Here is a 26,502-nt window from a genome sequence, read left to right as displayed (position 1 = left end):
TGATTTCATTCCATTGTTTCAAGACATACGTAGAGTTATCGAAGGAGATAAATGAATGAATCTTTCAAGAAATTATCTTAGGTTCCATCTTTTTCTACAAATCACCCAATATTTCTACATATGACGATAATACCCCTATATAAATATAACATATTTATCTTTTTTTTTTATAGAGAACAACTTGGTTGGAATATTTTACATGTGCATACCTACAGGAATTGCCCTTGGTTATGTTTATGGTGGATGGGTAAATTTGGCAAGAGAACAGGTTGGTTTATGAAATCCTTCATTTATTTTCATGATATTATCCAAAAAATTTAATATCCAATTCCAAAAATTTATTTCTTGTTAACTTATTTACAAATTTTTCTTCCTCATTCTCAAGGAATTGGGCCCACACAAGGTTGGAGCACTTATATAGGAAGGTTAATTCATGTAAATTTTAAGTTTTGTTTTATGATTTTCAAGGTTCTGTTCGTTACATTTTTATTTTTTATTTAAATATTGTGTCTGATATGGTGTTTGTTTGGTTTTGGGTTTTGGTTAGGGAAGTTTGAGCTCGGTAAGTTCGAGCAGCATCTATGGTGGCCCGGGCAGCATCTATTTCAATATTGATTGTGTGAAATTCATCTACTAAAGCAAGGTTGGTGTAAGAGTTGATGATGAGAACATTGTTCCAAGACCTTCAGTGAGTTATGATGATGTACCTTAATAGCAACGTAGTATTAGGTTATGTAGTTAGCGATGATTATTTGTATTTGACATTTTAGTGCAATGAATTATCTTTCTTATTTATTGTATTTTATTATTTATTTTGTATGACATTAACTTTTGTGCAATGGATTGTATTTTTTGTATATGGTATTTTATTTTCTATTATGAGACATGAAATGCAAATTTAATTTGAAAATTAGTAAACCTATAAATAATTTTTTTTTAAAAATAAAAATAAAAATTACGATACCAAAAATGTGTGTCATCTTCATTTATGACATTGCCTTTCTTGACAGCGGCTTTAATGATACGCATTGGGTGTCATAAATGCGCGTCGTCTTTAGACGACGCACACAAGCGCGTCGTCTCTCGTTATGACAAGACCTTCCTTGACGCGCATTTGCGCGTCATCTGAGCGTTTTACGACGCGCAATGAGCGTCGTAAAAGGCCTTTTTTCTAGTAGTGCTACTTATCACATCCACTAGAACTACTTTCACATTCTTCATTTTCATCACCTTCTTCCATTTCATCATCTTCATTTTCATATCCTTGACTTTCTTCATCTTCTTCATTGACATCATGACTGTTTGGAACTTGTAGTCGGGAAGGATCAAAAGTAAATTGAAATTGTGGTGGTTGGGCGTTTGGATTTTGAGATAAGAACATTTGATGCATCTGTTCGGTAAATTGTTGACTCATTTGTTGAGTCAACTCTTGAGCAAATGCATTGAAGTTTTGGGGATTGGTTGATGTACTTGGCATATAATATGTTGCTACATTCTTCACTTTTCTTCCAACACCTTTTGTATGACCGTTTCTTTCTCCAAGTGCACGTTCGAGGCATTCTGTCTGGTTAACCAATGAATCATCACCATCAACCTCTTCCACATTTTCCTATACTCTTCCATAATTTTACCCTACAATAAACATTTAGTAGTTATTTTTTCTAAAATTTTGCAGCATAACAACTATAAAAAGAAAAAAAACCAACTTGTTCAAAGTATATAAATAATAAGAATAACAATTCCAAAATTTGAATAAATCTACTTGTAATATACGCAATCCATTTTAAATAACAATATCAACAATTTACTCTAAATTCCATATGAATAATTTACACAAAATAACATCATACTAAAAGTATGTAAATACCCCTTTTACTTACCCAATCGCGTTGCGCCTGTGGGTGACACCATCATTTTCCTTCCTTAAAGTGACTTTTTTTTTCCATCCATCAATGTGGTTTGCCCTTCCGGTTTCTTTTTTCTACAAAAAGCCACAAAAACTATTACTAATATTTCATAGAAAATTTTGACAAAACCCTTAAATAACACTAAAAAAAATATTACTTCCTTATGTCTCTTTTGGGCATAGGATTCAGCACCATGAGAACTTCCATACACCTGTTTTCCCCTGTTATCTTTATTTTTAACAGAACGGTTTTGATACTTTTCACTCATGAATAACTTTTTAATAACTTTCCTCCATGTTTTTTCATTCATTCTAGGTGGGGGGGGGGGGTGTTTCTTTTCCATTTCCACATCATTGTAGCCTCCAACTCTCATGAAATGCTTTTTCACCTTCGACTTTCGGCGCCTGTAACTTGCTTTGAAATCCGCGTCAATTCCTTGCAAAATGCCATTCCAGTGAGGTGTGTCACGGAAAGAATCTATATCAAAATAATTCTACAAAAGAAAATGAAAGGGTTATAAAACATCTCTAAAATATAAAAAATTGTAATACTAGTAAAATCATTAAATTGTATACTTACATGCAAGGTGAGATAGATTATTCTTTTATAATCTTCAGGGACATCATCCCAACTAGGATAGTGAAAGGGGACATTCTTTTGAACCTCATTCGAGACCAAGCGTATATAAACTTGATAGTTATCTCCAACGACCTTATATAGTCTCCTCGTGATATCAACCTCCAAGGGAAGTGGCTTCTTCTTGTTAAGTCTAAACCGTTCATACAATTTCAAATTTCTTCCAAAACCTCTTTTTGGTTTTGCTACATTTATAAAAGTAATTAAAAAGTTAGTAAGTTAAAAAGTTAATGAATATAAAGACATAAAACATATTTAATTAGAACAAGTTACTTACATGAATCACAAGCTCTGGGGATCGTATGCGGTTGTCTTGGAGGTTCACCCCCACCGCCTCCACCGTGTCCTCTAGCAACATCTAACGACATTCTGTTGAAGTAAATAATAAACATAATTTAAACAAAACATTATAAACAAGAATTTTAACATGTAACAACAATCTATTAAAGATACAAAAACATTATAATACATTTAATCATAATCATCACTGGAATAATATGCATCTATAGACTCATCATCATTATCCTTATTGTCATCAACAATTTCATCTTCTGAAGGATAGCAATCACTGTGTTCTTCATCATCATCAATGAAATTCTCATCCTCCATGATAGGAGCATCACTTGATTCACCAACTTCACCTAAAGTTGTTTGCATAGGCAAATAGCCTAAATCGGCAACCAAGTTACAATGAAAGGTTGATCGTCCACAATAGGGGCATCACATCTCTCAATAACCACACTTGAGTCGCCAACATCACCTATGTCAACATCCAAGTTATAATCAAATGATTGATTGTCATGCAAGACATCTACATCCATACTTGGATGATCCCACAATTTTCTATGGTGAACGTCTTCTACAACCCTCCAACTATTGGCGTTTCGTGAAGGATCTTTAAGATAAAACACTTGTTTTGCTTGTGTGGCTAAAATGTATTGTTGGCCATCATACCATGAATTACCAACATACCATTCACGAATGATGTCGATAGAGATGATACCATTTTCATTAACTAATCGTCCCCTCCCCATTGTGTTGAACCATTTACCACAAAATAGAACAACTGAATAATCACTTAAATAGTTCAATTGTATGATATCCTCCAGTTGACCATAAAATGGTGTACCATCTTCTCCAAATGAAACAATACCACTATTTTGAGTAGTACGTCGGAGATCACGACTATGTACAACAAATTTAACACCGTTGACTATGCAACCAGTGTAAGAATATGCATTCAACGGACCATGTGTCAAAGCTTTTAATTCGTTGGTACAGTTTGGGGATAATTTTTTTGTAGACAATAAACCTAGAGAAAAATATAAGATTGATACTTTAAATGATAATATATTTTAGATTTATATGTAATATATGTATATAATGTTTTTACCTTATCATTGAACCATGAGGGAAATTTTGTTTTTACATCTTTTTCGGGATATTTAGACTCAGATTCGCTGTAGGTGGGAAAAATGGTTCATATTAGTTTCTCACAATACCTAAATATAAAGTATAAATAGAAAATTACTTACGATATGTAGCCTTTAAGTTCATCACAATTGTTGAGTACAAACCATTGTAATGATTTGTTGGCCTCTTCAGAAAGAGCAATGATTTTCATCTTGGAAATTGGTTGACACTGTCATGAAAACACAGAAAATTGCATCTTTGGAAGGTCGTCATCTGTATTTCTATCGGGGCGATTGAACTTCGTTTGTATACCATCAAGATACATGGAACAAAATGTCAATGCTTCATCTGCAACATAACCTTCCGCTATTGAACCTTCAGGTTTGGCTTTGTTTCTGACATAGGATTTTAGCTTTTTCATGTATCTTTCAAAAGGATACATCCATCTCATATATACAGGCCCTCCAAGAATAACTTCTTCTGGTAAATGTAGAACTAGATGAACCATTATGTCGAAAAATGTTGGTGGATATATCAACTCTAGATTGCATAATATCTTTATCACTTCACTATGTGCTTTATACATGTCTTTCACATCTAATGATCGTGCACAATTTTTTTTAAAGAATGTGCAAAGGTCAATGATTGTCTTTGACACATTAGCGGGAAGACAACCTCGGACCCCTATTGGTAGCAATCGTTGCATGAGGATGTGATAATCATGAGACTTTAACCCAGTTATATTTGAATCATTAGAATGTACCTTATTCTTGAAGTTTGATCCAAAACCGTCGGGTAGTCTTACACCTTTAATGAACTGACAAAAACATTCTCAATCGACTGGTTTGAAAGAGTAATCTGGATGTGGTGGATAATTCTTGTTGTTTTTCTTTTGCAACCATAGATTCTCTCGAATGCCCCATTTTTCCAAATCTTCTCTTGCTTTGTACGTATCTTCTGATTTTTCATTGTTTAACGAAGTACCTAACAAGCTCTCACCAACATTTTTCACCACATGCATAACATCTATATTGTGTTTTAGATCAAGTGAACACCAATAATCAAGCTCGAAGAAGATACTCTTTTTGGTCTAATTTAACTCTAACTCGATTCGCCTTCTTTTAACACCACCACCATAGCTAGGGTGTTTTCCTGGAATACGAGTGGGGAGACGGTCTAGTTGCTTAATTATTAATGCATTACTCAATCGTCTAGGAGGCTTTCTTGACTCTTTCTTTCCATTAAACAATAAACTATCCCTCCATTTATGCTTGCTATGTAAGAATCGTCTATGACCAACATAAGCTATCTTGCTGGTTATAGAACACGAGGGTGTGTTTTTGTTACAAGTAGCACAAGCTTAATATGTAACATCCCGGAATAGCAAGAGTAAAGTTGAAGGGCTAAAAGAGTAAAATGGGAAAGAGCGACTCGGCGAGTCCATGAGTGGACTTGGCGAGTAGGGTCGCGACTCTAGTCGCGTGTTAAGTGACCAACTCGGCGAGTAGCATGGGTGAACTCGGCGAGTTGGTGCTGAGTGGAGAAAACCCTAAATCCGGAGGTTGAGCCCTATATAAAGAACATTATGTCTTCTCCCCATCCTCCTTATCATTCCTTGAGTTCCAGAAACCCTAAATTCGTGAAGAAACCCCATTGTTGAGTGAATTGGAGCTTGGAGAAGTGGTTGTTGAAGAAATCTTGAAGGAGAAGAGACTTGGATCAAAGGGCTTTGCAAGGATCCAGATTAATCTTCTCTTGGAGCTTCCTTTTGAGGTATTATTTCATTGTTTGAGCTGCTATTGTCTAGATTCATCATTTTGGGGGGTGTTAGAGATCATATCTTTTGGTGTATTGGAGTTAGAGGTTAGATCTGAGGTTGCTACCTCAGATCTGGAATGGAGAAAGGCTTGAATGCATAAAAGTCCCTGTTGATGAGTGTTTGAAGGAGCTATTTTGTCCCAAACCCTAGCCCTAGAGTGTAAAGTGCCTAGATCTCCTTGGATTCACGTAAAGTTTGCCACTTTACGTGATGGATGGCCTTAGGAAGGGTAGATCTATGGTTTGGATCATCTGCATGGCTTGGAAAGCCTCTGTATGGATTCAGACCCGGTGGTACTCGGCGAGTCACATGGGTAGACTCGGCGAGTTGCTTGAAGAGAGGCTGGAACTCGACGAGTTGGAAGAACAACTCAGCGAGTTGGATGAAGATGGCTTGGAACTCGACGAGTTGAAAGAACAACTTGGCGAGTAGGTTGAAGATAGCCTTAGACTCGACGAGTCTGTTCTTGGACTCGGCGAGTCTTGTCGAAGAGTCCCAATCTTTTCTGGTTGAGCCGTGAATCGGTGAGTCAAGGGGATGACTCGGTGAGTTATGTGTGAGTGGACTCAGAGTTGTTGAACTCGGCGAGTCTCGGGGTGACTCGGCGAGTTGAGTCGCGGATTGGGGAATTTCTGAGCATGGGGACTCGGTGAGTCATCAGGTTGACTCGGCGAGTAGAGTCAGTCAGGGGTTGACTTTGACCAAGGGTTGACCAGTGGTTTCCAGGGGCATTTTGGTAATTGTTGGATATTGTTTTGAGTTCAGTGCCTTGGTGGTTGTCCAGTGGTGGAGATCGTATCAGTGATCGGAGCAGCTTGGGTTATCTGTTCAGTCGGTAGTTTCGAGGTGAGTTATCCTCACTATATCAACAAGGTCTAAGGCACCAAGGCCGGCCCTTATCGGATTGAGATCTGGGTATTTGTTGTTATGTTATTGCTTTGATATGTTGCATCCTGGTAGTTAGGATGGTATATGTTAGAGACCTGGTTGAGATCGGTATCCTGAGATGTAGGGTGATGCTATGCTAGTGACCGGTTAGGTCGGTATCCTGGTTAGGATGATGATATGTTATGTGATCTGTTTGATCGGATTGTTGACTGTGAATTGTTATATGATTGTATTTTTATGTGCACATGGTTGTTTGGACTGGAGTTGGGTTGAGGCGGGTCCTGCTTTGTGCTGTAGGCCAAGATACCCAGGGCGGACCGGTTGTCCCGAAGGCCCAGCGAGCGGTCCGGATAGGCTGTAGGCCCCAAGAGGGCGGACCAGACGTGTTGAGGCTCGGAGAGTGGACCAGGCCAACTGAAGGCCCGGTGCGGGCGGACCAGTCATACTGTAGACTCACAGAGTGGACCAGGTGGATTGAAGGCCCGGTGCGGGCAGACCAATCACATTGCAGACTCGATGTATGTGGATAGATTCGGAGAGTGGACCAGGTGGATTGAAGGCCCGATGCGGGCGGACCAATCACACTGCAGACTCGAGGTTTATGGCTAGACTCAGAAGGTGGACCAGGTGGACTGTTGGCCGGTGCGGCAGACCAGTCACACAGTAGACCCGAAGTGCATGGTTGTTCTGTGATCGGATATGTTATGGCATGTTATGCGTGTATGGTATATGTGGTTGGTATTTTGGGGATATCTCACTAAGCTTTCGGGCTTACAGTTGTGGTTTTATGTTTTTCAGGTTCTTCAGGAGACCGTGGCAAGGCGAAGGCGTGATCGTACCGCTCCTCGTGTTTATGTTGTGATGAGATTTTGGGAATACTTAAAATAAATTGTATTGAAAACCTTTTTGTAATAACTTTAATGGAATCGGGTTGCTTTCGAAAATTTTAAATTGGTTGAAATTTTTGGTCGTTACATTATAACCTTGACCACTCCATCCAGACAAATTGCTACCGGCAGGGTAATCATTGATAGTCCACAATAGTGCTGCATGCATTGTGAATACAGTGTTGGTTGATGCATCTCTTATTTGGACTCCATCCCTCCATAACATTTTCAACTCGTCCACCAAAGGCCTTAGGAAAACATCAATGTCCTTCACAGGTGCTTTAGGACCAGGAATTAGCAAAGTCAACATGAAAGAAGATTCTTTCATACACAACCATGGTGGTATATTGTATGTTGTCAATACTACCGGCCACATACTATAAGGCTGATTCATGTTGCTAAATGGATTAAAGCCATCGACGGCCAAACCCAATCGGACATTCCTAGGTTCTTTGGCAAACTCGGGATATCGTTTATCAAATTCCTGCCATGCTTTCCCATCAACCGGATGATACATCTTACCATCATTTGAACGCCCAATGTTATGCGAAATCATATCTTTTGCTGTGAATCTTGAACTATACCTTCGACTAAGCTGGGCAGTCAAAGGAAAATAACATAACACTTTTTGTGGCACTTTCTTCCCCTTTATGTTTTTGTCAACCCACCTACTCTCCTTACAAATAGGACAATTTTTCATTGACTCGTTCTCTTTCCAAAACAAAGCACAATCATTAACGCAAGCATGGATAGATTGATATCCCAACCCAATCTTTCTCAACTTCTTTTTAGCTTCATAGTGTGAAGTTGGAATCTTATTTTCTTTCGGGAATGCAACTCTTAAAAACTCTAAAAGTTGGTCAAATGAACTGTATATCCACCTATTGATAACTTTAATGTGCATCAGTTTTGCTAGGAAGTTTAAGGAAGACATCCAACTGCACCCAAGGTATAACTCAGTATTGGCTTCTTCAAACAATGCATCAAACTCTGGGTCTAAACCAGTTGCCTCTTGGCTTATATTTTCTATATGTGGATCTTCCTCTGCCATAACATCATCTATTACATCAAACATCTCTTCATGTGGATTTTCCTCTACCACAACTCTAGTACTACGATACTTTGATGCCCAAAGGTTGTCTAAATCCGAAGGAGGATATTCCTCACCATGATGAATCCATATCAGATATGATTCTTCAAATCCACGGTCATGTATGTGGGCATAAACCGTAGTCACAATATGTCGAAACATGTTCACACAATCTATACACGGGCAACATGTTTTGCCTTCATCATCGACATGGTTCTTGGCGATCTCTATGAAGTTGTTAAGCCCTTTTATGAACTCTGGACACCTTCGATTTTGCAACGTAATCCAACTCTTATCAATAGTCATAACTGTTTCATTATTAAAAATTAGAATGTACGCATATTATAGCATTTATCTATTATAGCATTCTACTTTTTCATACATATATTTTTTATTTATAGCATCTTACTTATGTTGTTTTTTCAATTATGGCATTGTACTTCAAATTATAGCATTTTACTTATGTTGCTTTAGTTTTTATAGCATTCTACTTTTATTTCAGAATAAAGAGGGACAAAACTAGAGGATCAAAGGTATTTGTAGCTCGGATGGTTCATGCACATAAAAGGTTCAAGTTGGAATACCTTAGTTCGATCCTCACTATTGTTTCTTAAAATGTTATTTTTAATATTTTGATGATTAGATTTTAGAGCCTTAGGGATGAAAGTGGGTCCAAACTCAGACCGAATCCAAATTATATATGATTTTACTAAAATACCCTTTACAAATTAAAAATTATAGTTAAAAAATTTAGTTACAATTAAAGGAGAATTTCATTAATCAATTTAATACTGAAACCTAAGAGAATGGTATTATAGTAATACCATATGGAATTTTAATTTTAAAACGGTTTTTAATATTAAGTTGATTTAAATCTAGTTGAATAATAAATTTGGATATAAATGTGAGTTTTATACTTTTAAAGGGATATATATGTAATTTTAAATTTTATAAAGAGATAAAAGTAATATTAAAAGTATGTACGGATATAAATGAAATTCACTCTATTATATTATACTTGGTAAGTTACAAATATGGTCTCTGGCTAGAATATCACAAACTAATGGCTAGAAATTCATAAACTAATGACTAGAAGTTCACAAACTAATTGCTAGGTTTGGTCCAAGGGCAAATCATTTTTCCAGGTTTGCAACAAATTAAAACCACTAGGACATATGTTATACAAAATCAAAACTCAGACAAAACCTATGATTAATTGTAAAGTATGGGGACCAAAATTGTTACTCATTTTGAAAAGGCAGAGAATGACACTAAGCAATAACGAGTTGCTTGGTTGGCAACTTGGCATAATGTTTCTTGAGAAACCAAATTTGTCAAAGTAATTTATATTATGGTCTGGGGTGTAACTTTCAGTTTGAATGGTAAAAAAACATTGGTTTAAGGATTTTGGCAGAATCAGGTGGAAATGGAATTCGATTCCATTCTTCCTTTTTCTATAAAAGACAAAAATACCCTCATTTATATTTAAGTTGGAATGGATAAAAACAAAATTTTGAAATAATAACTAATAAGTAAAAGTTTAAAATTTTCTAAGGATTTTGGCAGAATCAGGTGGAATTGGAATTCGGTTTCATTCTTCCTTTTTCTATAAAAGACAAAAATACCCTCATTTATATTTAAGTTGGAATGGATAAAAGCAAAAACTTGAAATAATAACTAATAAGTAAAAGGTTAAAAATTTATTGATGACCCATCTCAAGTACTGGAAGGAAGTTAAACCTTTTTTCTCAGGTTCTTTAACATTTTTTCTCTCAAAAATTTAGTTAAAAGTAGTGTTTGGTGCAACAAAAAATCAGAGAAGGAATGGAATATTTCATTCTATTGGAATGACAAAAAGGCGTTTAATTTGTCTTGGCTTAACAATGCTAGCTAATAAAAGACTAAAAGTCTTGTTAACAGGAAGAATCCAATCAAAATTTAATTTTAGAGAATTGCTTGTGGAAAAATATAAGATTGACTTCTGAAACTTCTTACTTTTGTCTGCTGTTTTTTGAACAAGTAAAAAAAATCAGAATTTAATGTCTTTGTTAACCATGAGTCTTTTCCTAAGCTGAAATTGTGACCAAGATTGAGATTATATACAACAAATACTAGCATTCTACAAAAGATTTGGGGACAAACAAAGGGGTGGGGCACTAAGGCTGTTACATCCTTGCTTAGAAGATAGAATAATAGAAAACAATAACCTGATTGCTTGCTGTCCAACTCACGATATGCTGATCTCCAACTCCTGTTGTCCAAGTCCCAGTTTCAATTGTGTCCCCCAGACAACCTATACACGAATAAGTGTTGGAAATAACCCATAAAACATATACTTTAATAAGGAGAAAAGGAAGGTTGTTGCATTCTAAAACTTAGACACCGTTCATACCTGTTGAGGAAGTAGAAACCCAAATTCAGAAAACAGGTAGCCCGCTGGAATGAGAGGGAACCACTGACCTACAATTCAGAAAACGGGATAAATGCAGAGCTGGAGGGAAAACATCATAGTGAAAGGTTGAAGGAGTGGACGAGTGAAACGTTGGGCAATAAGCAATCGAACTTACCTGTCGTCGTATAGGCACCGGCGATTTCGCCTCAGCTCACAGGAGGAACCGTATAGGGACAATAAGGTTGACGGATTGGGAAAAAGTTTTTAACTCAGCGAAACCCTATAGGGACAATAAGTCGTTCCTATTGTTTCCCATTAAAACGACGTCGCCCTGTTTTTTGATATATAGACATTAAAAATATTATATATATTTAAATTAATTTATGCTTGGGATGATATGTCGTCCCTATAGCTTTTTCGGATCCCCGCCAATTATTTTCCGTTCTTGCTCAAACTACAGAAACGATTTATCATCGCTTTAGGTTTGGAAGTCAAACAAACTTAGTCAACTCTATAGTGACGACTTGTCGTCCCTATATTATCCTCTATGGTGACGACATTAGTCGTCCCTATAGCTTTCGTCGCTGTAGACTCATATTCTTGTAGTGCTTGTGACTACTATTGGAATGGAACACTTGTACCCGCTGCAGAATGAGCTTTAGGCCCAATGCGTCTCACGTGCCCCTTCGAGCACCTAACACCTTTTTAAATATTGCAATCCAATCAATGGAGTCTGGATCACCACCGGAGCCGGCTATGTGTTGAGTGTGTAAATGTAACATCCTATTTCAGATTGTCTGTGATTTAGGGTTCGTGGGTTGCAACCCGGGCATGAGGAAGCCTTGGGGCTGCAACGAGTTTCTAGAAGCGTAGGGCTTTTCGTCAGTTTTCCGTGGATATGAGGTTCATTGGAAACGAACTTATAACAAAGAAGCTATGATAGTTTGAAGTTTTTGCAAGTTTAGTCCCTTATTCGAGAAAGGTGGCAGCTGAGTACGCGAGGCGTATATGTGTGTACGCTTAGCATACTTATGTGCGTGATTTTGAAGCGGAGTCACCTAGTATGCTGGGCATACTAGGTACAAGGTGGAAACCCTAAATGAGGGATGTGTCTCTATTTAAAGAACATGATGACCTCATTTCTGGCCACCATATCCAGCCTTCAACCCTCTCAAAACCCTAATATCTGTTCCTCTAGTTTGAGTGTCTATTTGTAAGCTTCTAAGTGTTCTTGTGGTATCCTTGAAGTGAAGAAGGAGCATTGAGGAGAATGGAGTTGGAGTCTAGGCCTTGGATATGAGCTTTCTTGTGGTTGGAGCATCATTTGAAGGTATAAAGCTTAGAGCTTTCTCATCCTTTTTTATTTGAGCATATTATGGTTCATTTTAGGGTTTTTGGTCCCAAATCTAGAAGCTTTATGAGTTATTGAACTACAGATCCTAATATATGTCCCTTTGAGTGTTACTAATAGAGTGGATTCATAAAAATGAGGTATTGGATGTTAAAACCACCCCATGCATGAGATATGAACATTTTTGGGAGTAAAGAGTGGGTGTATTTGGGTTTGGGACTTTATCAACCATGCAAAGGCTTAAAGTCATGAACTTTATGGAGTTTGAGACTTTAGGGAGTCCAGATCTGAGAGTATAGTTATGGTCTTAACAGGTTAAGACCATGACAGTGGGAAAAAGCTAGTATGGACGTACGCTGAGCGTAAATCCAGTACACCCCGTGTACTGGTCAAGTGTCCCCGATGGCCCGATCTGGATCCATGCGTACGCTGAGCCTACAAAGGGAGGTACGCCCCGTGTAACCTTGCTGTGGGCTTTTTGGGCTAAAAGTCACATTGGGCCATAAGTGTTGGGCCTATATTTTGGGCTTATTGTGCTGGAGATTTTAATCAGAGAAATATTGTGTATGTCGTGGGCCTTTGTGTTAGACTTGCCATTTGGACTTGAGTTTAAGAGTTGACCCTTGGGGGAGCCCATTTACTATTGCGCCTTAGTGGACCCAATGAGCTTGAGTTAATTGTGGGCCAGGTAGTAAACTATCTATAGACCTAATGAGTGAGGTTTGGTATTAGATCTTAATTGGGTAATTGTGGGTTTTGGTTCAGTGTTAGAGGTTGGTGTGCAGCAACATCATCTTTGGGAGCTCTTCATCATTTGAGGTGAGTCTTCTCACTATACTTACCTTAAGTGGTAATTTTGTGTGACCGGAGAGTCATGTGTGCTTATATTGAGTATTGTTGTATCCCACATTATGTCTTTGTGATTTATACTGTGTATTATTTTGAGCTTACTGAGTTAGGACCAGAGGGTCCACCCGATTTGTGCGACTGGATGCGTGTGCTATTTTAGGGAACTCGCTAAGGTTTGTGCTTACCGTGTTATGTGATATGTGTTTCAGGTACTTTTCAGAATCGTGGAAGGCGTCGTCTTGATTGTACACACGAGATGGAGTTATGTTTGAGGATCCTGGATTTTTATAATGGATGTGTTTTGATAATTTGATACTTTGGGATTTTTGTGAAATGTGTTAATGATAATTTCACACATAAGTACTATAAACCTAACACTGTTCACTATGTAGGCGGTGTAACTAAAGTCATTCACATGCGCACCAATCGAGAGCTGATAATTCCTTGTTAAACTCTGGAGATTTTTGTTTTTGCATATCATAGACCTTGTGAAGGAACCATTTAGGGAATTCGGTTTTTTCATCACTTTCATGATGTAATAATTTGAATTCACTACATTGATGGAAAAAATATATAGATTTAGTAAAAAAAAAAAAAGGAGAAACTGAAAACAAACAATGAACTAAAAGATAAGAACAGTTACACAATATACTTTCTGACTTCGTCACAATTATCAAACACAAACCATTGTAGATGTTTTCTCTCCTTTAGACTGAGATTTTTCATTTTCTTTGCGCTAGCCGGTCGACACTTAGACTGAAACACCAATAAATTTATTTCTTCTATGACAACATCTTTGTTTCTTTCGAGGCGATTGAATCGAGTCTCGACATCTTCAAGGTACATCTAACAAAGTTATGATAATGCCTCTTCGATGACATAACCCTCAATTATAGAACCTTCCGGCCTCGCCTTGTTTTTGACATAGTTTTTTAATTTTTTTCATATACCTTTCTAAGGGATACATCCATCTCATGCATATCGGGTCTCCGCAAATAGCTTCATTAGGTAAATGCAAAACTAAATGAACCATAATGTCAAAAAACGCAAGAGGATAGATCACTTCTAATTTGCATAATATTTTAATAATGGCTGCTTTCGCTTCTTTCATATCCTTCACCGATAGTGTTCTCGAGCAAAGTTGCTTAAAAACATATATAGCTTTATTATTGGTGTATAAATACCTATGGACAAAAGCCCCGTAACTCCAATGGGTATCAAAAATTGCATAAGAATGTGATAATCATGAGATTTCAGTCTAATAATGTTATTATTGTTTTCATTCACTTTCTTACTGATGTTAGATTCAAACCCATATGACAGTTTCATATCTCTTGTAAACTTACAAAAATGAATGTGATCAGTTTTCGTGAACAAGTAACGTGGATGGGGTTTAAGGAACTTGTTGCCACTATTTTTCAACCATTGACTTTTTCGAATGTTTAGTTTTGTCAAGTTTGCCCGAGCATTTGATTTGCCTTTAGACTTATCATTCATCAGAGAAGTACCCAAAAGACTCTCACATACATTTTTCCAATATGTATAAGATCGAAGTTGTGCTTTAGCACCAGAGAAGACCAATACTTAAGTTCAAATAATATGCTCTTTTTAGACCAACTTAACTCGAAATCCTCACGATATCTCATAATACCAACTAGTTGAACAACTACTTTACCCGATGGATGAAACAATATATGAGCTTGTTGCGCTTGTATTTCTTCCTCACTAAACTGTCTTGGACGGTCTCTTGTCTTGTTTTGGTCGTTATAGTCCATACTTTCTCTCCATGGACGTTCAACATCTAAGAAACGGTGATGACCAACATATACCTCTCTATTTGATACTCGGTATGAGGGAGAGTCTTTATTGCAAGTCGGACAAGCTCCGTACCCTTGTCTGCTCCAACCGGATAAACTACTATGAGATGGAAAGTCATTTATTGTCCATAACAACATTGCTTTCATATTGAAGAATGTACTTGTCGTTGCGTCTTTAATACGTACGCCAAAACTCCACAACTGCTTCAACTGATCCACCAACAGCCTAAGGAAAACATCCTAGTGCTTCACGGGTGCTTTGGGGTCGGGAATCAAAAAGGTCAACATGAAGGAGGACTCTTTCATGCATAGCCATGGTGGAATATTGTAAGTGGTGAGTATGATCGGCCACATGTTATGAGGATTACACATGTTACCAAACGGATAAAACCATCAACAGCAATCCCTAAGCATACGTTTTGGGGTTCCCTCGAGAAGTGATGATACTTCATATCAATTTTTTTCCATGAAGTACTATCAATGGGATGAAGCATCGTATGATCTTTGGATCATCTAGTATTGTGCCAAATCATATCTTTAGTTGTGTGTCTAGAACAGTACAAACATTATAATCCGGGGGTCACGGGAAAGTATCGTAACACCTTATGAGCCACCTTCTTACCCTTTGTATTTCCATCAACCCACCGACTCTCATTACAAAATGGACACTTTTGCAACAACTTGTGTTCTTTCTAGAAAAGAAAGTACTCATTTTACATATGTGTATCGACTCATAACCCAATGCAATTAGGGTAAGGATCCAAGGCCTATAAATACGGTGCTTAGGATGCTATTAACTTTGCTTATATGGCTTGAATTTTTGCCTCCTTCTTTCTCCTTTCCTAGGGAATGAAATTCTTAACCCTCATTAGGGTTTGTAGAATTTTGATCCCTTCACCTAGTTATTTTAATTCTCTTTTTGGGGCCATTAGGTGTGATACCATTAGAGGGATTCTATTTTGGGTCCTCTCATCAAAGCAGCCTTGTGGAGGACAAGATTTCAAGCATTGAGATCAATGGCTATATAATAGGTATGTTATAATTCGTTCTTTATGTTTTATGTTTCAATAGAGTAGTAGTAATTAGCATGAAACTTAGATCATTAGGGTGCATAAACACATACGATTATTGTTATGTTTTCGCTAAGCATGATCGTGTGTTTAGATGCAGAGAAAACCTAACACTTACTTGAAGAAGTCAAAGATAAAATACTAAAAGTAAGCATCAACAACTTTATTACAACAAAAAATAGAAAACCTAACTGGCAATCAGCAAACATAACAGTTATTTCACCTTTATTACGCACCTTGAGTGTCTTAAATCTAGGATATCCACAACGAAAACTCATACATGTCATCATCATCAACTGTAAATATGAAAATCTTATTATGATAATGAAAACATAGATTTAAAGCAAATTATTTTGTTTAATTTGTTGGTGAAATATCTACATATGTAACATTCTCCTTTTTAAGTTCGTTGGCGGCCTACCACATGTGCACAAGCCATGGCTACAGACGGTTGTTGTATAGAAAATGTAACTTCTACAACAATAGAGCAAATTGAAAAAAAAATGATTTTCGATTTGAAACGAAAAATAATGGCTTGTATATATATATATATATGAAAAACTTAATGCCAAAATTGAAAACTTAATGTCTTTTTTGAGGCTTTTTTTTAGTTTGACAGGTTAGCGCTACATATAACCAAATAGTGTCATGTAAATATCACATACTGTGTCAGTAGTGAAAACCGAGTGATCGGGTAAATGATCAACATCACAACAAATCATAAACGTAGTGTTAAAATTGCAACAAAACAGACGGATATAGTCAAAATTTAAAAAAATAATGACTTTTGTGCAATTTAACATATATTTTATTTAAAGTAGAGGTTAATTAACTACTGGTACCACTAAAATTTGATATATTTCATACCGAGATAGATATGCAAATTTAAGAGTTCACGATCAGTTTATTGATGTAAGCACGACGATACTTGTGTCTATGGCTTTGTACGTGTTCAACCAAGTTTCTTCAAGCATTTAAAGTGAATGAGGTGCTGAAAATAGCAAAGTAGTAGCCCAAACGGTTCGCAATACATGACCTTGAAACATTTAGAAAATCTTCAAAATTTTATAGTGGATATACGACAGATGGAAGGATTAATAATTTGAAAAGAATTAGTTAGTGGGCAAAGTTGTTGGTCACAAAAAACATGCACACAATATATCTAATGGTATACCATCTACTAATACGTACAACCGTGCAATAAAAGGAGTGATCAGTATCTGAATGATTTTCTAATTTATGTTGGATAGTATCCACAACAATGCAAGAAAACGTTAAAAAGTATACAAAATGGTAGTGTAAATCAAGTCGAATAAATACACGACATCTGCCGTTCAAAAACTAAATGACACGTGTTCAGTTGATACTTCGGGAAGGGCAAGCGGGGCATATCTAAACTTACAGTTCATCTGATAGAAAGAATAATGTGGTGACTATTAATGGGAGATTGTCATATTATGCATCTTATTATACAATGGGGGGAGGGCCGGGGCGGAGAAGGAGTGATGATGTTGTAATATTGTCACGAGCCTGCAACGGCATTGATTGACTTTTGGAAATACTATGATGGGGATCATGGAAATTCATATTCCCATGCAAAATTCTATCACCAAATATCTTACTTTCCTTTATATATATATATATATATATATATATATATATATATATATATATATATATATATATATATATATATATATATATATATATATATACACACACACACACACTACAAGAAACTAGAGTATTACCGGCAACAAGCGTCGTCGCTAAAAGTGGGACTTGTCGCCGCTAATAGTATTAGCGGCGACGTGTCGTCGCTAAAACGTCGACGCTGATGTTTCGTCGCTATTGATCGAATTGTCGCCGCTAATACTTGTCTGTCGTCGCTAAAGACCTGTCGCCGGTAATAACCGACTGTCGCCACTAAAGGCGTCGGCGGTATTGGTGTTTTTCTTTTATATATATATATATATATATATATATATATATATATATATATATATATATATATATATATATATATATATATATATATATATATATATATATTTCACAATAAAATTGAAAAAAAACTGGTATGATATTAATTAATCTAATCCTATATCATTCAATTCCAAAATATTAATACAGTATCCGTTTAAAATACTCGTCCGATTTAACATATAACAAAATAATAAAAATACTAGTCTAAAATACTTGCACAGATAAAACATAAAAAAATCCTACAACTATCTACTCGTCATCATCGCTCTCCTCGTTTCCTTCAGTTTCATTTCGTTGTGGCAACGAACGAAACCAATCTTCAAGCGCAGCACTACATGCCGGATCTTTTAACATTGTTTGAAGCATTTCCAACTACAAATAAAATAACATAGTCTTATAAGTTAAACTTGCATTATAACATTCTATATACAAAATATACATTCCATATATCAAACTATAACCAAACTAACAATTACCAAGCTATAAAATACCAATATATCAAACTATAACAAAACTAACAATTACCAATATATAAACTACTATCAAACTAATAATTACCAAAATTTGAAACTATTACTAAACCCACAATTACCAACATTTTAAACAATTACCAAATTTAAATAGTCTTGTCACCTGTGATTGTGGTGGTGGTTGTGTTAGTGGTTGTTCCTGATCGTACATCGACACAACCGTAGAAGATTTACGTCCGATGCCTCTGATATGGCCACGTCGAACACCCAATATTTTTTCAAAACAATTTTGTGTATCCTTCGGTGTTAGACCGCTGGCTTCAGAAGAAGCTTGAGTTTGTTGACTGATCTCAAAGAGTAAAGCATTCAGTATTTTCAAAAAATAAAAAATATAATAAAAATTAGATTACTAACTACCCCTTGACGATATAAGCACTTATATGAAAATACAAATTAACCACTTACGTATTGTTGCTCAACTGTAGGACTACTAAACACCCCTTGGCGATCAGTATTGGCATTACGAAATGTTTCGATTCGAGCAATGTCCTATTTAACATTAAAAATTAGATTAATTATAATTTAAATAAACAATTAAACATATCATAGTTTACTTCTTTGAAACATGCATTGCTATATGAGCACGATCCCCCTCTGTTTACAACTTGTTGTTGTGCACGGACTCCTTTGTTTGACGCCGAACGCTTTAGAAATTCAGGAGTTTGAAAATGCTCGACTGCTTGCGCCCAATTTTCACGTGACATACCATCGGGGGGGGGGGGGGGGGGGGGTGGCTAATGCCCTTGGGATATCTGTAAGCCCCCCGACATTCTCAAAATAAGTATGCGCTTTATTTTTCCGGCCTCTATAAATTCTTTGCAAAGTCGCATCAATGCTCTGCAACAACTGAGCACGCTCGGGATCCAAGTTAACCTTATCTGAATCAAACTTATTCTACAAATACAAAAAATTTAGTTAGTTAAATACCAATTAGAACTAAATTTAAAATATTGTCCAAGTTACCTTTAAATGAACCACTGTGGCATTCCTTAAAGCGGGGGAAACATTGTCCCAACCAGATACGTTCAAAGGGATGTTCATCCATATATACTTCCCAATCTCACGGGTAAACCAATTACCATGGTTCCCGACAGGGGAATATGTCAGCTCCCTATCGAAATCCAAATCTACAGGCTTTCCCTTGTTTGCCCGTATTATCTTTGATAGTTGAATGTTTTTGGCTAGGCCTCTTCTTTTCTTAGGGAGCTCGGCTGAAAAATATAATTAAAAATATTAGTCACGATAGCTTATAATAAATGGATAAAAATATCTAACAACTATATCATAATAAGACTTACCATCTTGTTCGTGTTGACCACGACCAAAGCCTCTGGGAGGTGGTGGATCCCCGGCTCCGTCACCTCCATGTCCTAAGCCCATAACATCCGCCATCATGTAGAAGAGTATCGCCCAACTAAACCCCATATATAGCCTGCAGAATTACAATATGAATAGAATTTACAGATATTACATATACAAAAATAATACGATTTCTATTATAACATTGTAGTTTCCAAATTGCATACAAATACATACACAATATAACATCATACTTTTTTTTCCATTATTGCATCCTACTTTTTTGTTCAATTTTTTCCATGCACAAATTCATTATACCAAAATATACTTCTAAATAGAAAATCATACAAATTCATCTAAATACATTTCCATGCACAAATTAAAATTACTACAAAAACTATAACTTATTAATTAAGAACTTTATCACTCATCATATGTATACCAAACTATTAAAACTAAATATCACATAATCATACATATATACAATAGATTCAATTCCATTTTTTCACTTTATTTTAGACATACAATACAATTTTCATATTCCAATTAATTTCATACAATTAAACAATACATCCAATTTCATACAATACATCAAATTCAAATTCCATTTTCAAATAATTAAGCAATACATCTAATTTCATACAATCCTACCATTTTAGACATCCAATACCAATTTCATTAAAAAATATACACCTAAATACAAAATCACACAAACCATGTGTAATTCCATTTTCATGCCAATACACCACAATGAGCATAAACACAAATCAATTATACAATAGGCTGCATAAAATATGATAAAACATACATAATCACTCAAAAAATATCAATTTACAGCCAAAAAAAAAGACTTGGTCGACACTAAAAATCACTAACCAAAAAAATCTTAGAAAACATAGAAATCAATGATACAATCAGGTTTGAATGGTAAAACTAACATCAAAACATAAGAAGAACAGAAATTAGGGAAAGAAATTCGACCTTAGATTGCTCAATTTCACTTAAATGTTGCTGTGGACGGAATTGCCCTCAATAAAGGTCGGTCACCGGTAATGAAGGTGGGTCGCCGGTAAATAAGAAAGTGTCGCCGGTAAATTGGCTCCCGGTGGTCGGAATCGTAAGGTGCAGATGGTGAAGGCATAACCGGTTTGAGAGATACAACGATAGAAGGGAAGAAGGCTCGACTAGGGGTTATCTGTCGCAACTCAATAGCGGCGACGGGCAATAGCGGCGACATGAAGGTTTTAGCGGCGACACCCCTGGAGGGAAAAGAAAGCGCGCGTTTTAGGAGTTTACAACCATAGGATTGAATAATGATCGAACGGACAGGGATTATTTCACGTGGATCGTCACGGTGTCAGCAATAGCGGCGACATGTAACGCGTCAATTACATGTCGCCGCTGTTGCTTCGTGTCGCCGCTATTGCTAACATTTCTTGTAGTGATATATATATATATATATATATATATATATATATATATATATATATATATATATATATAGAGAGAGAGAGAGATAGAGAGTTAGGTTCAAATGTTTTCATTATCTATTGTGTGCATGTATGACTGATTCTGGACCAATCATTTTAGTTATTTTAAGAAAAGTAATTAATGCATATTAAATGCTGAACATGTAATTAATATTAATTATATCTTCAACATGTAATATGCATTAATTACTTTCTTAAAATAACTAAAATGATTGGTCCAGAATCATTCTTACATGCACGCAATAGATAGTGAAAACAAAATAACCTAACCATATATATATATATATATATATATATATATATATATATATATATATATATATATATATATATATATAGATGAGTTATGTGATTTTTTTTCTTTATATATAATAAAATTATATAAAAAAAATACATTTCAACTTAAATATTAGATTTTTTATATAGATATATTGTTCAAAACTAAATATTATCTAATTTCAAATATGTTAAAGACCATATATTTGGACTTTTAATATATAGTAATTCACTAATGTATAGCTTTATTTTTATTAAGCAAAAACTAGTTGAAAAGGATTAATGATAAAAACGAATAATGTTGTATTTAAGTAAAGTTATAAATATTTTAAAACATGAGAAAGTAATAAAAAAACACGAAGGAATTAAAATAAAATTAAACATATTCATAAACTTATTTAAATTGATTTAGTAAAAAAAAATGGTATATAATTATATTAACAATTAATAATCAATGGTTAAAGGTAATAAGGAAAACTATAATGAAAGTAAACTAATAAAGATTAATTTAGTGTTAAAAATAAAAATGTTCAAGTGTTAAATTGGTGTTTAGAAAGTATCAAACATACTATTAGGAAATTTACGTTTGGGTGAAAAGAAATAAAAGAAGCGCGTCAATAACGGATTTTAACCGTTTGTACATCCAACATATAAATGCAGTGCGTGTGTGCGTTTGTGTGGCCATTGATGATATATATAAATGTACGCAAAGCTAGTGATAAGGTAGTATCTTATCGGTGGTTGCTAGAGGCAACTCGTATCTGTCCAACTTTGTTGTTACTTGCTGTATGATTTTTTTACAAGTTTTAATGCATTATTTACAAGTTTTTAAAGCATATCTGGAAGGACCACATACCTTAACGTCGAGTTGCAACTCGGGTTATAATTTTCAGACTCTGAGAGCATCGAAAGTAACTGCTCTACACTACCTGTTCTCTTTTTTTTTCTCAAGTCGGCGTCATTTTAGGATCTTAAAGATTGGTCGTATTGGGTAACATATTATGATGGAAATTTTTTGTATGGGTGGCTCGGGTTGAGTTGGGTTGACCCTAGATATACTTGTTTGTATGTCTGATTATTTGACTCGTTTTATTTAGCTAAAGTGTTTGAGTCCTTATCGACTCATTCGTAAATCTCAAGTTATATATGAAAATTGACACTGTATGGTTAATGCATTGGAGAATGTGGATCATTAGACATTATGAACAACACAATTTACAATATGAGTCATATTTTATGTAAAACATCTTAACCTTCTAAGCCGTATTGTAAGGAAATTTAATTTGATATTAATCATATTATAATAATTTATTTTTTGTAATCATATTTAACAAATTATTTATTCATAAGATTAGAAAAATGTACAACTTATATCTAATATGGAGCACAACATGTCTCTTTGGTGGTAGTATGATATTTGTAGACGATCAATAATTGCAATTGACGTTGAAATGATATACGCATCCAAAAAAATGTGTGTAGTTATGAAATTATATGAATTTTTTTTTAAATCAATATATTGATCGGTGAAAAATACTCATCTTTCATATTTTTTTTAACGTGTGAATATTATTATACTAGCAAAGAGGTAGCAAAGGTAGAAAACAATTACAACGAAATGGACTTGAAAGCAAGGAGACTCAATTAACTATCACTTTATTTATGATTACTTATTTCAGCTTATTTCAACCAATTAAACTAGAACTCAACAATAGAATCAAAGATAGTATTGTCATGATGATATGGTGGGTTTTATAGAACTACCGGAATTCTATAGTTTTCAACTCGTGTAAGTTTAGAAGGGTGATGAACTAGGTCGAATGAAACTTAGATCATTAGGGTGCATAAACACATGTGTTAAATGTTTTGTACATGATATGCTGTTATTTGTTCGGATCTATGGTCTGTTGCCAACCGGATCTGGAAACCTTATGTGTTTAGGATTCTAAACGTACGAGATTAGAATTAGCATGTAAACGTTTCGGAGTGATAAGGACGATTTAAACGTCTATCCTAAATAAAGATCTAAATTCACCTTATTCGGTGTATAGATCAAGATGGCAAGGACCCGTAGCGGAAACGTGAACGCAAATGGAGATAGGAACCAACCCCCAGTGGTTAAGCAAATACCTATTGTTGAAGAAGTTGCACCTGAGCCAGTCACCATGGCTGGAGTTCAAGCCATGAGTCAGGCTATGCTAGCTGAACAAAGGAAAGAAATGAGACGGATGCTCCACGAAAATAGGGACGAACCTACCATACATGTTGAACCGATGGAGCCAGTTCCCGAGCAATCTGAGGAAGTGAACTACAGCCGCCAAGTGAGTCAAGTAGGGACTCAAGGTGAGCAAAGGGATGGCCCAGAAGGGAGAAACAACAAGGATGGGCGGATTTACAAAAATTTCTTGGGTGCGAAACCACCAAGTCTCTCAGGAAGCCCAAAGCCTGTTGAGATTATGGACTGGATCTCCGAAATGGAGATGGTGTTTGAAAGCTGCGACTGCAGCAAGAAGCAGAAGATTGTCTTCGATGTGAGACAATTGAAAACTAGAGTCTTGAGCTGGTGGAAGCTATTGGCAGATACAATGCCGCGAGGAGAAGCTCTGAAAATGTCATGGGATGAGTTCTTGGAACAACTGAAGGCGCAGTACTGTTCAGAGATAGATCTGATTGATCTGAACAATGAGTTCCAAAATTTGAAGAAGGGGAGAATGAGCATCGATGACTATGTTGTTGCATTCACGGAAAAGATGAAGTTGTTTCCATACCTAGTGCCAACCGAACTTTCCAAAATTGAGAAGTTCGCAAACGGACTGCCAACTGACTTTGGCCCAACAGTCAAGATGGCAACCACTCTGAAATCAGCCGTTCGAGCAGCTAAGAATGTGGAGACCCAACAAAAGGAAAGAGGTCTGGAAAGGGCTGAGGTTGGTGAGAAACGGAAGTTCGATGGATCCTCGAAGTCCAACAAGAAGAGTAGATTCTCGAAGTCTGGTTCGAGAGGAGGAGGATCAGAAGCGAAGTGGTATGACAAGTGTAAGAAGAAGCACTCTGGGAAGTGTGACGGAGGGGTCACTTGTTTCAAATGCGGAAAGCCTAGGCACTATGCCAATGAATGCACCCTCATCCAGAAAGCCTGTTATGGGTGTAATGAAGAAGGGCACATTTTGAAGGACTGCCCAAAGAAGAAGGAGGCAAGAAGACCCAACATACCACCGAAGCCGAAGGCGAGAGCCTTCCAGATGACGCTCGAGGCTGCGAAGAGGCAGTAGACGTCGCTTCAGGTACCTTTCTTGTAAATGGTTTGCCTGCAAATATACTATTTGATTCCGGAGCCAACTACTCCTTTGTGTCGCATAAATTTGGTGGGAAATTAGCAATACCTGTAGAAAAACTTGATAATGCCCTGATTGTAGAAGTTGCCAGTGGCAAATTCGTACCTGTTAGTAATCGTATTAGGAACATCATCATTGACCTAAACGGAAACAAATTCCACGAGGAGCTATTACCCATAGAGTTAAACGGTTTCGACATCATTTTGGGTATGGATTGGCTTAGCGCCAACGATGCTGAGATTCAATGCCAAAAGAAGATAGTAAGGGTAAACCCACCCGGAAAGGAATCATTTATGGTGCACGGGGACAAATGCAGAGTGAATTCTGGAATCATCTCCCTAATGAAAGCCAGGAAATGTTTGTCCAAAGGATGTGCATCATACTTGGCATTCGTAATCGATGCTAAGGAAGAGAAGAAAGAGGTGCAAAATATACCGGTTGTGTGTGATTATCCGGAAGTCTTTCCCGAAGATCTTCCCGGATTACCACCTGATAGACAAGTGGAGTTTCGTATAGACTTGTTACCAAGAACAACACCGATAGCAAAGGCACCTTACCGATTAGCACCGACGGAGATGAAGGAGCTCATGACACAACTTCAGGAGTTGTTGGACAACGGTTTCATTCGACCTAGTTCATCACCCTGGGGAGCTCCGGTGTTATTCGTGAAGAAGAAGGACGGAAGCATGAGAATGTGTATAGACTACCGAGAGCTGAACAAGGCAACAGTGAAGAACAAGTATCCATTACCGAGGATTGACGACCTATTCGATCAGCTGCAAGGTTCGAGCTACTTCTCAAAGATCGATCTTAGGTCGGGATATCATCAGCTGAAAGTGAGAGATCAAGATATCGAGAAGAATGCATTCAGAACGAGATATAGACACTACGAGTTCTTGGTTATGTCGTTTGGACTAACCAATGCTCCAGCAGCATTCATGGATTTGATGAATAGGGTTTGTAAACCATTCCTCGATAAATCTGTGATAGTGTTCATCGACGACATTCTTCTACTCGAAAAGCCAAGAGGAGCATGGCAAGTATCTACGGGAAGTGTTGGAAGTGTTAAAGAAAGAGAAGCTTTACACCAAGTTCTCTAAGTGTGATTTTTGGATCCGATAAGTCCAATTCTTGGGTCATGTGGTTAACCAAGAAGGGATAATGGTTGACCCAGCAAAAATCAAAGCTGTAATGAAGTGGGAATGTCTGAAAAGTCCCACTAAGATTCAGAGCTTTCTAGGATTAGCTGGATATTACCGACGATTTATCCAAGGTTTTTCTTCGATAGCTGCTCCATTAACATCATTAACCCATAAAGGAGCTACGTATATGTGGAGTGAGAAACATGATGAGGCATTCGAGAAACTAAAGAAGAAGTTATGTGAAGCACCGATACTTTCTCTACCCGATGGAGTCGAAGATTTCGCGGTTTATAGTGACGCTTCTGGAGTCGGGTTGGGTTGTGTT

At 36.4% G+C, this 26,502-nt stretch overlaps 1 protein-coding gene across 1 annotated transcript; it reads right to left on the bottom strand.

Annotated features, from left to right (window-relative positions):
- Positions 1–4,788: 4,788 nt before the first annotated feature.
- On the bottom strand, positions 4,789–8,946 carry LOC145050647 (uncharacterized). The gene is made up of 2 exons (XM_078998865.1): positions 7,647–8,946; positions 4,789–4,982 (listed from the first exon to the last, which is right to left on the bottom strand). The coding sequence occupies exons 1-2, from the start codon at positions 8,944–8,946 to the stop codon at positions 4,789–4,791; spliced, it is 1,494 nt and encodes a 497-aa protein (XP_078854991.1).
- Positions 8,947–26,502: the final 17,556 nt, after the last annotated feature.

This window comes from Lactuca serriola, chromosome 5, assembly GCF_051521515.1.
Source record: "Lactuca serriola cultivar US96UC23 chromosome 5, Lser_US96UC23_V15, whole genome shotgun sequence".
Taxonomy (NCBI): domain Eukaryota; kingdom Viridiplantae; phylum Streptophyta; class Magnoliopsida; order Asterales; family Asteraceae; genus Lactuca; species Lactuca serriola.
The sequence above is the reverse complement of the archived record's forward strand: the minus strand, read 5'-3'. Positions and strand labels throughout refer to the sequence as shown.